This window comes from Pteronotus mesoamericanus, unplaced genomic scaffold (assembly GCF_021234165.1).
Source record: "Pteronotus mesoamericanus isolate MK-2021 breed Mesoamerican mustached bat unplaced genomic scaffold, CSHL_Meso_final contig_657, whole genome shotgun sequence".
Classification (NCBI taxonomy): Eukaryota; Metazoa; Chordata; class Mammalia; order Chiroptera; family Mormoopidae; genus Pteronotus; species Pteronotus mesoamericanus.
This window is the reverse complement of record NW_026555229.1, coordinates 1,000,630-1,017,805: the sequence shown is the minus strand read 5'-3', so window position 1 is coordinate 1,017,805 and position 17,176 is coordinate 1,000,630. Positions and strand designations below refer to the sequence as shown.

At 51.7% G+C, this 17,176-nt stretch overlaps 1 protein-coding gene across 1 annotated transcript in view; it reads left to right on the top strand.

The window, feature by feature from the left end:
- The window catches only part of TLL2 (tolloid like 2), a 119,445-nt gene extending 102,623 nt beyond the window's left edge, over window positions 1–16,822 (top strand). Inside the window, exons 14-21 of the mRNA XM_054581704.1 lie at window positions 3,907–4,032; window positions 4,744–4,904; window positions 5,518–5,698; window positions 7,015–7,140; window positions 9,191–9,318; window positions 12,405–12,618; window positions 14,886–15,136; window positions 16,688–16,822. Of these exons, the coding sequence (XP_054437679.1) occupies window positions 3,907–4,032; window positions 4,744–4,904; window positions 5,518–5,698; window positions 7,015–7,140; window positions 9,191–9,318; window positions 12,405–12,618; window positions 14,886–15,136; window positions 16,688–16,822 (1,322 nt within the window). The remainder of the gene's footprint in view (window positions 1–3,906; window positions 4,033–4,743; window positions 4,905–5,517; window positions 5,699–7,014; window positions 7,141–9,190; window positions 9,319–12,404; window positions 12,619–14,885; window positions 15,137–16,687) is intronic.
- Window positions 16,823–17,176: the final 354 nt, after the last annotated feature.

Below are 17,176 nucleotides of genomic sequence, written 5' to 3'. Positions count from 1 at the left end.
AGGGCCCCGGGTTCCGCGCCTGAAATTTGGTTCTAGTGCTGCCCTCATTGCTAACTAGCTGTCCACTCCCAGGCAGCTAGATTTCCTCTCCAAGATTGGACCATACCTGCTCTGTTCTCCAGTCTATTCCCAGTGCCTGGCTCGCATGGGTTCCGTAAATACTCACTGGGCAATGGACGGACGGATGGACGGACGATGGATGGATGGATGGATGAGGTTCAGGCTCCTCATTTGTGGACTGGGCATCCCGCTACCTGTGCTGCCAACCGTTTGGGGTTCCCGTGAAGATGAATGAGATGGAGACCGCAGTCTAGGTCACAGCTGTCCAACAGATACAAAAGGGCAGTCACAAATGCCAGCCACGTATGGAATTTTAAACTTTTTAGCTATTTTATCAAAACAAACCAAATGAAATTAATTTTAACATTTTATTTTACCCAATATATGAAAAAACACTATCACTTTAATAAGTAATCAATACACACAATATTAATGAGATGTTTTATGGGTTTTTGTTTTTTTTTTACATAGTAAGTCTTGTCCGTCCAGTGTTTTTTCCGCACAGCACATCCCAGTTTTGACGAGCTGCATTTCAGGTGTTTAAGAATGGCATGCGACTGGTGGCTCCCGTATTGGTCACCACAGGCCTGGAGACTGGGCACAGTCGGTTTCTTTGAGCAGCCTTTTCCCAAGAGGCCCTAAGCAGAATGTCCTGTGAACATGGTGCCCAGTGCGTGTGTCAGGACTTGTCCAGTGAAAAAAGCTGGAAGAGTAATTACAAAGGCCGTGGAGAAGATCTGGACCAAGTCAAAGAAGCCCTGGCCTTGGTGCCAGCTGGCAAGAGGCTCTGCTCAGGGCCCAGCTGGCACATGACACTGACCGAGGGGCCAGTTGGCCTCTGCATCCCTCCCCTGGTGCCAGATGGCAGCCGGCAGAGCACCGCGCGTTTCTGGTTACTCCCGGAGATGGCAGCAGCATTCGCGGATTGGCAGGGCCATTGTGGTCACACACTCCCCGCAAAAGTCTGTGAGGATTCCCACCTCGGTCCCCACACTCCACTGTCCCATTGCTGATGACCCCTGCGGGGTGTTGGATGAGGGGGACTGGCATCTTTCCGAGTACTGCTTCAAAATCTCAAGAGACGTGCCCTGCCTTCTCTTTTCCTAACCCTCTTTGAAACAAGTTTTGGGATCTTAACCTGAGTCATCTCATTATCTAACCACGGAATGGTTCCCTCCTTCACCTACACCACATGGAGAAGGCAGAGAAGCCAGAGCTCCCGCTATGCAAAGCTGATTCCTGGTTCGGCTTCTTCTCCCTCCCTCACACTCCCCCAGATTTCTCTGGCAGGCTTAACCTTGGCCACTGCAGCCCAGAACAAGCGCAAACCCATGGGCTTGGAGCAGACGCTACTTCGCCGCAGGGTGGGTGGAGGTGATACAGAGGACCCCAGGGCTCCCACTGAAAGCAGGGCCCCTTGTGTGCCATCCACCCAGACTGAGCAGAGTTGGAAATGAGCAAATGCCCCACTGCTTTTGCTGGAGAGAGCTCAGGTGTGAATGCATACCTTTTACCCGCCTCTGTCAAACAGCCTGCTCTTCTGCTCTGTGGAGGAACTATATTCCTTTTGCTTTAGGTCCAAATCCATTCTCCCAGCCTCCCTCCCTCTACATAGCTAAGATGGTACCAGGAAGCTCAGCCATCTGTGATCCTCCCTTTCTTGCCTATGACACAGGCGTGTCCTACCCACAACCATAGAGTCAGAGTCTCCTCCCTCAGCCTGGCCTTGGCCCTTTGTTTATCTTAGTCTGTTTTGATGGCCTTTCCCTGTGGTCCATTCTGCCTTTTCCCTATGCCCACCAGTCAGTTTCTTGACTCTTCTGTGCTGCCCATCTAGTCTTCATGGGCCCATCCTTTCCTTCTTTCTGTTCCTGCCTTGTCTCCCTCCCCTCCTCAGGCCTGCACTCCTCCACTCTCACCTGATTCAGGTATGGCCAGGTACCCTTATTCTTTTCACTATCCCCATCATTGTGGCTCTGCGCCCACTGGAATGTCCAAGGCAACCCCGCTGCTGTCTATAGTGATAACCACCGTACACTAACTCTATGTCTATAGGTTGGTTACTTCACATGTATCATTTTCAATCACCACAACTCTAAAATCAGTTGTTACTATTATGCTTCTCATTATAAATAAACAGAAGGAAGGATCAGAGGGGTTGAATCACCAGTTTACTGGAAGAAGATCCACTGGTGGACCCCACCCAGGTCTGTCTGGTTCACTGTAAAGCCTGGACTCTCCTTTTCTTCTTATCACCGATTCCCCTCCTTTTATACGTTCTAGCAAACCTTGGAGAAAGTGGTTTTTATGTTGTAAAGTGATAGGTAATTTCAGGGTTGTTACTATTTTAGCACATTTATTTGAGGCCAAGGACAACTTTACCCCCCTGCCTAGAATATGTCTCCCCTACTGACCAACTTTCTTGAGCCCAGGAACACATAACTCCTAGAGTTAGTTACGATTGCTGTCTAATATATGAAATGATGGGCTATTTACAAACTGTCTTATACCGAGTGAAGAGCAGCCTGGTTGATGAGGATTTTGTGCGTCATAAACAAGGAAGGTTGGAAGGAAATGGGTTTATTTGAGCTGGACAAGGACAGAGTGGAGGGAGGCATTATGGTTAAAGGGTTTGCGTTTTCTGGAGGGCCAATGGGTAGAAGTTGCTAGGAATCTGAACTTAGACAATTCAAACTGCAAGGGATGAGAAATACTTTGAAAAGCAGTGAGAGCCTTATTTCTGGGTGTTTTCAACCTGGATCTGAAAAAGACCATCTATCAGAAATGTTATCAAAAGAATCCCTACTGAGGTGTGAGGATTGAGAATCTTTTCAGGTCTTTACCAACTAACTCATTTCTTTTACTTTACTTTTACTTTCTGTGTAATGTGGTCGTTTGAGAGTTGGTGGACACCTCCGTGCTTGCTCTCTTCCTGCCTTCCATGGTGTGATGAACCACCAACACTTTCCTTCCTGGCCCACCCCTTTCTTCTTGGTTTTTCATTTGTTTGTTTTTTAATTAAGATGTCTAAGTGGTCAGATTTCCCTTCGCTAGGCTACCACAAATCGGCAACAGGAAATAATTGATCTTTCGTTTTATTCCTGATATTCTTGGAGATGCCCACTGCCTGGGGGGTTTGTGTGTTTGTGTTTGTTTGTTTGTTTTTTGTTTTGGTTGGTCTTCAGCGGTTCCCCGGGCTGATGTGTCCGGGAGTCTCCAATGACTCCCTCGATCGGTCTCCTGGGTGGCCCTCCTGCTGTCCCCTGTGCCCCAAGCATGTCACTAGACTCTCAGTGCTGAATCCCATCCGACTCCCTGCTGGCTGTGCCGCTGTGGCTGCTTCCTGAGCGCGGGCCAGCAGAAGGGCCCGGCGAGGTTTGTGACCTTGAAGATCTCCCTGTGTGCACCTCTTCAGATTAATTATCGATATGTGAAATCACAGGTTTTTGTTCTATCTCTAGAGAATACTTATACATCTTCATCTAGAAATGTGTCCCTTTGTCCTTACCCTTTATTGAATGTCCCTGAGAAATTCCATATTTGGGGCTGAGGGGAATTCGTGGTGTTGAAATTGGTTCAGTCCTTGGTATGGAATCCTTGAGGTTTTAAAAAAAACCACAAGAGATTTTTGCAGCTGACTGAACCCTTCAAAGAATGAAAGTATCCAGGCCTGATCTGTCCCCAGCAGAGCCTTGCTTCTGGCTAATATGTTACTTTTGTCGTGTCCCCAGGAGCCATTCTTGTTCTTGGGGGACACTTGCTGGGGACCCTGGGATGTGGACTGTGGCGGGAAACAGACCAGGCAGCCCTGCGGTGATTTAACCGGAGTCGCCTTTTCCCGTGCAGAGGTGGATGAGTGCTCCTGGCCAGACCGCGGCGGGTGTGAGCAGCGCTGCGTGAACACTCTGGGCAGCTACAAGTGTGCGTGCGACCCTGGCTACGAGCTGGCTGCCGATAAGAAGACTTGTGAAGGTTGGTGCGGGACCTGCCAAGCTGGAGTGACGGGGTATCGGGGACAAGACTTAGGGGAAGTGGGCAGAGAGGGGCGCTGGCTGACTGAAGTAACACGGACACCACGGACGTGGTGGCGGATGATCCACCTCCTTCTGAGAGGGAAAAACGACTCAGTCAAGTCACAAATGTGTGAGGACTGTCCAAATCACACGTCCATCCTGTAAGTGCAGCCTTGGTTTATTTTCTTCTCTGACCACGTAAAATTCGCATGCATGATTATTAAGGTCGAAAATAAAAGCAAAGATGCGTCCTTTGGTGTGACTCAGCAATTGGCGTGTTGTACTCACTCCCCTTCCAGCTGGCCGGTGCCCTGTCTTCCTTGCCCACCTGCACGACTCTGCTTATTGATGAAAGCCAGGGACACAGCATAGCTTGGTGCAAACATTTCTAATTTCCCTTTGGTCCATGTCGTGTGGAGTCCCCAACGACCCCACCAGGTGACACATCAGCACAAATGCATTGTCATTATGTTTAAAAGCAGTAAAGACCTGTCCTCAACTTTATCCCTCCAAATCCTCTGTTGAAACAGAATTCATCAGTTCAGATTGTGTTAACTCTTTTTTTTTTCTTTTTTGTTATTAAAGAACAACAGGGCTTACTGCTGCTTTGGGGAAATCACAGTCACTTGGAACTAACGCCAAACAAATCTTGCTCTGTTCCCCCGAGCAGTGGCCTGTGGCGGCTTCATTACCAAGCTGAACGGAACCATCACCAGCCCCGGGTGGCCGAAGGACTACCCTCCCAACAAAAACTGTGTCTGGCAGGTGGTGGCCCCTGCTCAGTACCAGATCTCCTTTCAGTTTGAAGTGTTTGAACTGGAAGGCAATGATGTATGTCTCTGCGCTCGAACTGAGTGGGATTGTGTTGGGAGGCGGCTCAGGGCTGGGACCCGGTAAGGGGTCAGCCAGCAGAGAGGTGGCTTCCTAGGCACCTTCGCTGGGCAGAATCCAGGGACTGTTTGTGCGGCAGTTTCAGCTGCACCTCGTCTGCAGACAGAGTGCTTGGGTCCTCTCGTCACTGATAAATCCAAGGAGAATCAGGACAGGAGTGGAGGAGGCAGTCTTGGGTGAGGGGGAGGGGAGGTGGTCCGGACAGGTATGTCCCCTGGGGGAGGAACCGGGGGGTTTAGTGTCCGTCCGAGGGGAATGGAGAGGGCGAGGTGCAGCTGGAGACCAGGATGGTGTAAGCAGCCTGCCCCCTCCCTTGGGCAGTGGTCACAGGTGACCCAGTCAGCCAAGGCCAAGCAGAGCCCCACAGCCCGAGTATGGTCAGGCGTGCTGGAGGGCCCCCAGTGGCAATCTAGAGGACCCTCTTGCTGGACCTGGCTGAGCCGGTCTGGCCAGCGGGCAGGGAGCACATCTCAGGCAGGGGGTCCTGCGGTACCCGGGGTCAGGGGCAGGGACGTAGGGGCACTGGGCAGCTCCCCATGGTGCTCCCTTGCAGGTCTGTAAGTACGACTTCGTGGAGGTGCGCAGTGGCCTGTCCCCCGACGCCAGGCTGCACGGCAGGTTTTGCGGCGCTGAGACACCCGAGGTCATTACCTCGCAGAGCAACAACATGCGCGTGGAGTTCAAGTCAGACAACACGGTCTCCAAACGTGGCTTCCGGGCCCACTTCTTCTCAGGTGTGGCGGTTTGAGGCGAGGTCACAGTGCTGAGGGCCACATGGCTGTGCCAGCTCCTGGCCTCCGGGGTCCTGGGCCACCCCTCTCTGCCCAGTGCCCCTGCCTCACAGCATTTCCAAAACACATGACTACCAACTGGGTGGCTTAGAACAGAAGAAATATATTCTCCCATTTCTGGAAGCCAGAAGTTGAATCAAGGCGGGGGCAGGGCTGTGTCCTCTGCGGGCTCTAGGTGAGGCGCCTTCTTGCCTCTCCCTGGCTGTAGCTCCCGTGCTTAAGTGTTCGGTGGTCTTCGTCTATTCTTTAAGCGTTGCCCAAAGATTCTTAGCTGTCCTTGTGAAGCAAGAGGGTGTAAGTGAAACATCAAGTGTCGTGGCCTGCGGTGGGCAGACGGCGCAGAGAGGGGGAACCGCCTTGACCCCTGCGGCTACCCTGGTGCGGGGGCGGCAGGCCGCTGGGGAGGGAGGCTGGCCCTCTGTTGTTACAGGAAGGGGGTGGCTCAGGAGAGGGCTGCACATGGCCCTGGCTTGGGCTGCAAGAACCATAACAATAACACCTGCTACCACTTGAGTTCATACATAATAAAAAATAAGAGCTAACACTTATTCCAAGCTGGACGCCACTCTACGGGCTTTCCCTGTACTAATTCGTTTCCTCTTCTCAACAGCCCTACGAGGTAAGGAACCATGATTGACTCCACTTTAAAGATGAGGCAATTGAGGCACAGAGGTCAAGGACTGCCCAAGGTCACAACAGCTGGAACTGGTGGAGCAGGCTGGCACTTGGCCCTCTGGCCCGTGGCCCCACACTTACTTACTCCACAGGCAGGAGGTAGTGTGAGGTCATGGACTATGAGCCACTTGCTCAGTGAGTGACCTTGGGGTACACTGGCATCCTCAGCCTCGGTTTCCTTACCTGTACAATGAGGGTGCAGGCGCCTTCCTCCTAAGGGTGTGTGAGAATTAACTTAGATATGTTATTAGATCAGATGGAAGGTGCTTGGGCCGTGCCCATTACATAGGAAATACTCAATACATGATAGTGAGTTTTATTATTGTTACTGTTATTATCAGTATTAGCCTATCCTTTAAGGAGCTCCTTGTATTTGGTGGGGAACAAGGGGGGAGAACATGTATATACTGAAGTGCTTTAGGAGCATGGAGGATTCGCTATGTACTGGGGCCATGTAACACGCACCAATGCAGGGATAATCGGCACCAGAGCGATCGGGGAGGCTCCTTTTGGCTTGAGTTCTGAGATGAGAGGGTCCACCCAAGCTGGCGGCTCCCCTCAGGAGAGTCTGTTGATCTCCCCAGACAAGGATGAGTGTGCCAAGGACAACGGCTGGTGCCAGCACGAGTGCGTCAACACGTTCGGGAGCTACCTGTGCCGGTGCAGGAACGGCTACCGGCTCCACGAGAACGGACACGATTGTAAAGAGGGTGAGGCTGGAGCATGGCTGGGGCGGGCGGAGGCGGGGGGCTGCCAGGGGTGTACCGGCTGTCGGAGTGAGAGCGACAGCGAGGGGCCCTTCCCTGGGCCCCACCGAGGCTCCGCATCTGACCTCCCTCCTCCCGCCCTCTTGCTGCTGAAGAGTCATTTCCCCAGGGCAGCTCACTCCTTCAGAGGGCATGTTGTTATTATGGCCAAGTGGCTAAACTTTCAGGCTCCAGGATCGGACTACCTAGGTTTAAACCCTGGCTCTCCTACTTACTAGCTGTGTGACCTCAGACAAGTGACTTAACCTCTCTGAGCCTCAGTTTCCTCTTCTGTTTAAAGGGGACTAAGCATACCCCTTTCGTAAAGTTTTTCTGAGGATTAAATGAGAGAATGCCTAGAAAGTATTTCAGACAGTCTGGCACATAATAAGTACTTGAAATTTTAATAAATATCAACCACCTATGTCATAATATTATTTACCATATTCAGATCCAATAGTAAAATAGAATTGGGAAAACTTTGCTCCCTGCTCTGTTCACTACTGGGAGTTCTTCAGGGCCAGATGGCGTTCGCTCTCCAGTCATTCTGGGAAAGGCCTTCCTCTGTTCTTACTCCACCCTGCAAAGGGAGTTTGAACATGTCTGATAAACACACAGGCCTCCAGGCCTTGGCCCCAACCACAAAGGCCTGCAAAGGACATCGAGGGTGAGGGATAAACATTTGAGAGTCAGGAGACTTGGCTAGGCTCACAGTCTGGTCAGAGCCTTCCTAGACTGTCAGGGGATGAGCTAAGATGTCCTTAGAAGCAGGATGCAGCGCCCCTTCCAAGCCCAGCCTGTGACGCAGACAAGGGCGGTCACAGATTGGGGGGTTGGGAGGCGGGTGGGAGGAACTAGGAAGAAACTGTCAATCTGGGATTTAAAAACTCGTTGTCAAACCCCTGCGAGGCGGGCCTGGGCCAGAACAGTGCTTGCCTTGTGTGCTGTTGGGGAGGCCGCAAGGGCTATAAACTCCACGAAGGTTCTGCCCGCTGAGCAGCTGCTGCCTTCTTATGGGTTCCCAGGTGGTGCAGGGGGTGCCCGAGTACATGTCCTGGGAGCTGAGCCCCTGCCCCTGTGGTCACCTGTTGCCAGGGCGGAGGATCAGTGAGCAGCAGAGCCTCCTTGCAGCCACTTCACCCGCCCCCCCCATCCTCCCCGCCCCCAAGCTACCTCAGCCTGAAACCACGGTGGTACAAGGCCCACCTCCTCTGCTCCCTCTATTTCCTAGTCACAGCGAAGCAAACCCAGGTTCAAGTCCTGACTCCACACATTCCTAGCAGGTCACTTACCTGCTCTGAACTTTTATTTTTCTCATTTGGAAAGTGGGGAAGATAAAATGAGAGGACGCGTTCTGAATGCATAGCACAGTGCCCAGCGCAGAGGGAGACAGATTCTACCTATTGGCCAAAATGCTCCTCGTTGAGCTGGCCATGGGGCCGCTCTTTGCTAACAGCACTGTAACCAGGGCAACAGCTGCCGCCTCCAAACGAAGCTGCTCTGAAAAACTGCAGAAGTCGTGTAGAGGTGAAGGCATAGCGATGAAGACCTTTGTTAGCACTTACTTGCTAAGCCATTTACAAGCATTGTCTCATTTACGCCACATCACCTCCCTGTGAGGCTGGCACCCCTTTTACAAACAAGGACATCAAGATTCAGATAAGTGCCCAACGTCCCACAACGTGAAGGGGGCGGAACCAGGGTCCATTGGATCCCAGGGCCTAGGCTCCTCACCACCATTCACTCCACCGTATTCCCGGTAATAACCATGACGTGGATGGTAATAGTAAGGAAGATGACCCGGCTCCTGAGCCACTGCGAGAAAGGCGGCAAAGCCAAGTAAATCAACACATCTCTAAGACAGGCGACACTTGATTCAGGCTGACCCCTGCTCCCACGTTTCCTAATGACCATGTGACCAACAGAGCGAGGGGCAGATGGCTTCTTAGAAAGCCTCCTGTGACACCTCCAAGTGAACTCCTTCTCTCTCTGCCTGCACCCCGATCGCCCCCAGCTGGCTGTGTGCACAAGATCAGCAGTGCGGAGGGGACCCTGGCAAGCCCCAACTGGCCTGACAAGTACCCCAGCCGGCGGGAGTGCACCTGGAACATCTCTTCAACCGCAGGCCACAGGGTGAAACTTGTGAGTCATTTGCGTAGTTAGTGGACAACCGGGACAGAGAGACATGGGTGTGAGTCTCTGCTCTTCCACTTCCCGGCTCTGAAACTGGGGGAAGTTACTCGACATTTCTCGGTCTCGGTTTCCTGATCTGGAAAACGGAGGTGCTAGTGAAACCTACCCCCTGGGGGGCGGTGTGCCGGTGAAAAGAGGATTCGAGGAAGCCCTCAGCACGGGGCGCGGGGGAGACGGCTCTGTAGGCGGCGCCTGTTCTCTGTGGCGCCGCGCTGAGGCAGGACCTGCCACACGGCGCTATTTGAGATTTCATTGTTCCCTGTTTTAATTATTTTTACAGATCGGTACATTCTCAAGGTTTAAAAAAGTAATCAGCACAGAGGGCTGGAAAGCGAAAAATCAAAAATTTCCAGGTCCCTTGTGCCACTCTAGAATTGACCTCTCTGAACATGTTTGGGTGGATCCCCCAGACATTTTCTGTGCACATACAATCCCATGTGTACATTCCTGGGAAAATGAATATATGTATATTCTTCTTGCCCAAACTTCTCAAATGGACCCTTATTATTCATACTCTTCTACGACTTCCAGGTTTTTAATTAAAGACAGCAAATTAAGTTACTTATGTGAATTCGCTCTTGAATTTAAAAAATATGTCTTCCAAGCCTTTCTTTAAATTCCCATCCAAACACAGGTCTGTGGTCTGCACACCGCGCTCGGTTGTTTCAAAGATGAACGAGTCTTTTCCACAAGCCTCTTTCTCAGCCCCCAGGGACTCCCAGGTCCTGGAGTGTAAAACAAACTCTCTTGCCAGCTGAGAGGTCGCTGTACTTGAGACAAACAGTTTTTGAATGGGTTGTTCAGACTCTGGGGATGAGTGAGCTCTTCAAAAGGCATGTGGATGTCATTCTGAATTATGGACAGTGATGCAGGGAGAATGGGAAGGAACAAACGACAACATGATGATAAAGAGGCATGGCCCGGGGCTTGCTGGGGTGTTGATTGGCAAGGGCAGTGAAGACAGGTGGCTGAAGGGGCTCCCCGGCTGGAGCGTGGGTGCTGGTGTCTCTCTGCGCCAGGTCTGGGGCATCAAGGGGTGGAGAAAGCAGGGCCCCTGACCACAGGGTGCGCCCAGTGGGCACCTTATATGCACGGGTGCCTTGTGGGAAATGCTTTCGGGTGCTGCTGTCCTGAGTGGTTCAGAACAGCCTTGAATCTGGGTGAGGGTGAATGACAGAGGGCCCCTTAGAGAAAGGCACTTCTTCCCCAAGACCGCCATCTGCTGGAAAATGGTCACAATGGCAACAACGACCTGATCGCAGTGATGGGGGTGGGAGGTGGGATGGGTCACGGTGTCCCCCTGGGGTTAGGAGCTCAAAACCTACACAACCGGACGCCGAGCTTCTTGTCTTGTCGAGGGGCCACAAGATTATAGTTGTCGCAAACACCTTTTCCTGTTCCTTAAGTTACTAAGGAACTGAACTAACTGACCATAGTGGTCTCAGTTAGGCCACACCTCAAATTTATCTGAGGTTCATACATATATATGTACTAGTTTGAAAAACAAAACAAAACAAAAAAACTTCCTTGGAGAGTGGATGGTGGCTTTATTGATCATGTTCCTTTTTTGTTTGTTTGTTTGTTTGTTTGTTTCCCCTACCGTAGAATGTGAGTTGGACACTTTCGAGTAGCTGGTGTTACACTGCACTGGGACAGCAGCAGGGTGTCCCGTGGACCTTTGGGGAGCCCCCCCTCTCTGGCTCACGGCCTCCCTTCCGGGGCATCACCCCCTGGTGCCGCTAGTTTCCCCTTCCTGCTCCTGCCCATGGTACCTACCCCTCTCTCTGGCCCCCATTCCCTTTCTATACGATGTGAAGAGCTTTGCTCACTTTAAGTGTTTTGTCATTCCTGTGAAAGCCCACACTGCTAATGGCCCCTCTCTCCCACCATCCCCGCCCTGCCACCCGGCCCCCTTCTTGTGAATCGAGACCCCCTCGCCAACTAATGTCTTCTCTACCTACCCTGGCTTTTGCTCCAAGTCTTTGTTAAACACTGTATCCTCTCACCTGTCCCATGTCCCTCATCAGTTGGTCATCTGCCGAACACCGAAGTCCTACTCTTTGAGCTACAAAGCTTGGTATATGACCTGGAATTGGGCTCCCCTGGCTGCTTCAGGGGACAGTCTTGGAGGGGGACAGGGAGAAGGGAGGCAGTATAGCCTGGTGATGGTTAGAAGTGTAGGCTGGAGTTGGGCTAGTAGAAGGTCAACTCCAATGCCATCCTCTAGCTGTGTAAGCCTGGTCAAGCCACTTAACTTCTCTAAGACTCAGTGCCCCTTTCTACACACTGGGAGTAATAATAGCCCTTCCCTCCTAGCATCATCAGAATTAAGTGAGAAAATTCATGGCTCTGCATGGGAAAAAAACTTAAAACATTCAACTGATGTCATCCATCATGAGGATGACAACTCGGGGCAGAGTGTACTTCATAAAGCCTCATCCACATCATTTACACTGAAGGATTGCACAGTACAGGGCAGAGGTTAAGGACACGGGCTCTGGGGCCAGACCTCCTGGTCATGACCCAACTCTGCTATTCGGGGCCTTGAGCAAGTCACCTGACAACTCTGTGCCTTGGTTTCCCTGTCCATAAAGTGGGGTTTCCAAAGGTAGGCACGTCACAGAGTCGCAAGGATTAACACTTGTAAAGCATTTACAGCTGCTCCTGGCCGCTGTGAGCACCTGGTCACTGCTGATCTGATTAAGTGATGGAGAAGCTTTGTGATGCGGTGGAAGGAGCACAGATGTCGGCAAGCGTATAAACCATCCGAACCCGCCGTCTCATCCACAAAGTGGTCACAGTAGCAATAGCTCATGTAATTACTTCCTAGGGTTGTTTTGGAGACTAAAGGAGGAGCCAAGTCCAGGCCCTCTCTACAGATGTCACCATGGCCACCATGGCTCTGCGCCCCCTGTGCAGCTGGCTGGGCGGACATGTGTCCTGCCTCACCCCATCCTCTCCCACCCCTGGGGAAGCAGCCCCCACCCTGGCTGGACGCCAGGCCCTTGCCTCACTTTGTGCTTTTCCATCTCCAGACGTTTAATGAGTTTGAGATCGAGCAGCACCAGGAATGTGCCTACGACCACCTGGAAGTGTACGACGGACCCGACAGCCTGGCCCCCATCCTTGGCCGCTTCTGTGGCAGCAAGAAGCCAGACCCCGTGGTGGCTTCGGGCAGCAGCTTGTTTCTGAGGTTTTATTCAGATGCCTCGGTGCAGAGGAGAGGCTTCCAGGCCGAGCACAGCACAGGTGCGCGGGCCCCCGGCCCTGTGGCTGGAGGTGGGTGGGGGATAAAGGCTGGGAAAGGACCGCCTTTTATTCTGACTGGGGAGGAAGCTGTGATGGCATGTCCCTTTTAAAATGAAACATGGGCAACAACAGGGGAAAGGGTTGTTTTCTTTTAATGTCTTTAACAACGTTTAAAGTGGGCAACATCTTGTTGGTGCCATATTTCCTCCCCTCCTTCTTTCCCCCTAACCCCATCCTCTTTTTTAAAAATGTATTTGAAATTTGCTGGTCTGTGAAATCCAAAAGTCTGGGAGCTGAGTGCTGGAGAGCAGCCCTTTCTAAGGACGAGTTCTGGGAAATGAAAAATATTTCTGTTCCCCATTATTTATCCTTCACTTAAATCATAAGTAGCTTTATTCGGTCCTTTGGAGGAAATATATATGCTTACTAACTGACGTATCTGCTTTGTTCAATAGAAAAATGTCAATAAGAATATTGGCTCTGCTCTTTAGCCATTAAAATGTTACCACCTGGGACTAGAGTCCATGTTTGCAACTTCGACTCTTTGATTCTGGCCTTAGGCTGTGGCTCTCCGGCCAGGTGGTGGCTGCCCATGGCCCACTCAGAGTCTGAGAGCATGATCAGGGACACTGTGAGGTTCTCTGATCCCTTTAACAGCGTTTCCCCCAGCTTCCTCCCTGCCCCCAAGCCAGAAAATATGAATCAGGTAAAACAAAATGACAACCAGCGCCCACAGGCGGCTTAGCTGTTCTTGCCTAGCAGAAAACATTTCATGGTCTGCACCCTGTCATCTCCTGAGTGGGTTCTGCTTCCCAGAGGGAAATTTAAAAGCCATTGACTAGTGACTTTACCCTCTTGTACCTACAAAGAGAGCACAGGTGCTTGAGGGGGGTCAGGGTCCTGGTAGGAAATGAGGGTGTTCTCAGAGAGAGTTGTTATTTGAGGAGAATTTAATAAGGGACTGTTGACAAAGAGGTGGGCAGGGTGTGGGGACCCCCACAAAGGATAGTGCGGCAACCAGGACTAGGAACTGTAGGGCTGTTACTGCCCCCAGGCCTGGGTGAGGGAATAGAGTCTGGAGCCTGGAGACAGAGAGGGACAAGCAAAGGACCCGTGGACAGGAGCAGTGACCTTTAGTTGGAGAACATAGCCTTGGTGACCAGGCAGGGAAGGAGGCTGGGACTAAAGACCCTGGCCTCTCTCTGCTCCCTCCCCTGGGCTGCGGGTGCTCCCTGTGGCTGGACCCAACGGGAGGCAGAGGGCCAGGCGCCCACCCATGGCGACCTAGAGGCCTGTGTCCTGAGAGTGGAGAGGCGAGCTGGCGGCAGGGAGAGAAGTCACCCTGACCTGCTCTGGGCCGGTGCTGCTGCCATCAGCATCTCAGAGGGCTGAGATTTTTCAAAGGCAGCTCACAACGAGAAGAAATTCTAAGCCAACTGGGCCTGGACAGTGCAGAAGCCACACTCTGGGGAGATCCAGGCCTGTCGGGGGTGTGGAACACCCAAGGACAGACAGTGAGGAATTTGCTCCCAAAGTTTCTGGCGCTTTGTAATCTCTGATCTCTGTCATTTATCCATTTATATTTTGTGGCCTCTAGTAGCCTACGCACAAGATAGCATGGTACCAACCAGAGTTACTGTTCTAGTAAAAAAAAAAAAAACCACCAGAAACCAGGGCTAGAGAATACACAGTATGAGGCACAGCTCAAAAGTGACATGCACAGGCGCTTCAGGGTGGCCTGTGGTCAGCGGGAACCCGCAGGTGTATTCTGAGGTTCCTAGGTATCAGATTTTGCCGGGGGTTCTGATGTGCTTTGGGTGCCCTCTGTTGGCAAAAATCACAAATTACAGTAAGTCGGTTGGGCTGCTGTGAGCCCTTGCAGATGCTTCTAGCATTTCCAGGGAGTTCAGTGGTCAAGATCCAGGCAGCCAGGTTTTTGTTTTTGGATTGTTTTTTAAAAAGCTTTAGCAGTATCCTCAGATATTCCCGGAGGCCTTATTTGGCTCAACCAGGGAACATGGGACCTTGGCTGGTAAGGGCCAATTTGGATCCCGCAGTGAGCCCTGAAGCCCAGAGCCGTGGGCCTCTGTAAAATGGGATGCTGATGGGGCTCGACCAGCTTCTACCACGGGGCACCGGCAGACTTTGCCGAGAGAGCTGGCCTGTGACAAGGGTGTGAGAAAGAAGCCCCAGACTGGGGAGTGGGGGCGGGGCAGCCCACGGGTTCTCTATTCGGAGGGAGCATCGTGGTTCTCTCTCTGCTCCAGAGTGCGGGGGCAGGCTGAAGGCCGAAGTGCAGACCAAAGAGCTCTATTCCCATGCCCAGTTTGGGGACAACAACTACCCGAGTCAGGCCAGCTGTGACTGGGTGATTGTGGCGGAGGACGGCTACGGCGTGGAGCTGATATTCCGGACGTTTGAGGTCGAGGAGGAGGCCGACTGTGGCTACGACTACATGGAGGCCTATGACGGCTACGACAGCACCGCGCCCAGGCTCGGCCGCTTCTGTGGCTCTGGGGTGAGTCCCAGCGTTGCTGGGCCCTGGGGACAAAGCGTGATCGTTCCGAGCCTCAGTGGTGGAGTCAGACCACCTGGGTGTGAGCCCTAGCTCCCCTGCCACTTATGGACACTAGCGGGGAGGCCTGTTCTCCTGGAACAAAGTGGAAAATTGGGAGACTAGTCAGAGAGGGGAATGGGCGGGAAGCAGGGACCAATTCATACGAGGCCTCAGACTGAGGTCAGCAACTAAAGAGCGTTTTCCGTTTAGGACTTGCTTCCTATTTTTGCAAAATGCTCTTCCCTTCCTCCCCATTTTTGTTGGCTTTTTAGGCTTTAAATTTTTTTAAATTATACTTTCTTATATCCCGTATCTGTACAGTTCTCTCCCCAAGCATAACCAGATGCTTATGAAAATTATGCATCACCATCTTATAATAAAGACAACAGTTATGCTGATGCTCATCATCATTTTTCTCACTGTCACCTCCCTCCTGGGCCAGAGCCCTTTTTGTTCCCTGTTTCCGCAGCACCTGACACAGGGCCTGCCAAACAGCTGGTGCTCGGTGAAGGAGCGTGGGCTGGCAGTACGCCTCCCGGTCCCACTCTGGCTGCCCCACGCCAGGCGCTGCCCACGCCAGGCCCGCGCAGCCCTCTCCTTATCTCGCCCCCAGGGCGCCTCACTCAAGCTTCTTTGCTATTGGCTGGATGCACAGCCAATCACTTTGGAGTCACTAGTGCTCCTCGTGCTAATCAGAACCTCAAACTGGCATTTATATGTCTGAATAGTTTCATCTTCCTGCGCCCTCCCCAAAAGAGCGTATGATGTAACCAGCACAGTGCCTTCAACAGACAGCGTCTTTCAGACTGTAGGCCCACACGCCAAGGAAGACCTGGCGGTGTCCTGGGCAGTGAAATCTCTGGGAAGTCCAGTTTGGTTTCACTAGAATCTGGCTGGGAGCAGCCTCGGGGCCCGGCTCCTGTTCATGGACCACCTGGCAGAGCCTTTCTGACAAATGCAGTGGCTCCATCTCACCTTGTGTCCTTGGACAGGACACGGCCTAAAAATGCCTTTTGTTTTAGGTGTCCTGGGAGACACATCACAAGGGTGCCCCCAGAGCAGCGTGATTCTTAGTACACACTTTATCATCAGAAAGCGCCTGAGCTTGGTCCTGCCTATCGTGGGAACTGGAGTCTCAGTTTCCCCAAGCGAAAAATGGAGAGATAGCACCTACTTTGGAGAGTTTAGTAACATTTACATGAGATAAGATCCAAAGGCGTGTAGACCACTGCCTGGCCCTTCTATGCGCTGGATAAATTTTATATGAGCCGTGTGTCTAGGGTTGTCTTTGGAAACCAGGACCCTGGGAGCTCTTTGGAGCAGAATTTGCAATGTTTTCCTTCAAAAATGAGCTTGTTTTGATGCGCTTCAGAGTCCCTGGTGCCAGGGATGCCTCATGGCAGCATCAGCCATCCTGTGTCTTTGTACGAGGTTCTGTCTCATCCTTAATTTAAACTCCAACCACAACCAACCGGCTTAAAGTCCCCTCCTTTTCCTCTCTCCTTCCTTCAGCCATTGGAAGAAATCTACTCCGCAGGGGATTCTCTGATGATTCGGTTCCACACGGACGATACCATCAACAAGAAAGGCTTCCAGGCCCGGTACACCAGCACCAAGTTCCAGGATGCCCTGCACATGAAAAAATAACATTGATGGTCTGAAAAGACAGGGACTGAGAAGGTTTTTAATAAAAATAGCACCTTGTGAATCTGCCCTAAAACAGTGTACAGTATTTTTCTCAAACAAAACCTCAAAATCTAATCTTGGAGGTGTGTATTTGATAATGTTTGGCCAACAAGGAAGAGAGAAGATATTCCTTTGATTCCAGCTGCAATATTATCCATTGTGGACTTTTAAAGAAGATTAAGGTTTGAAGTCACTGATCATTCAAGCTATGCCTGTTATTTCCCATAGTCCTTGTCTCTTGCTCCTTTGGGGCAAAAGGCCAGCCCTTAGGTTGGTCATTCCTCCATTTCTGGACATGCTTCCACAGGTGCCAGT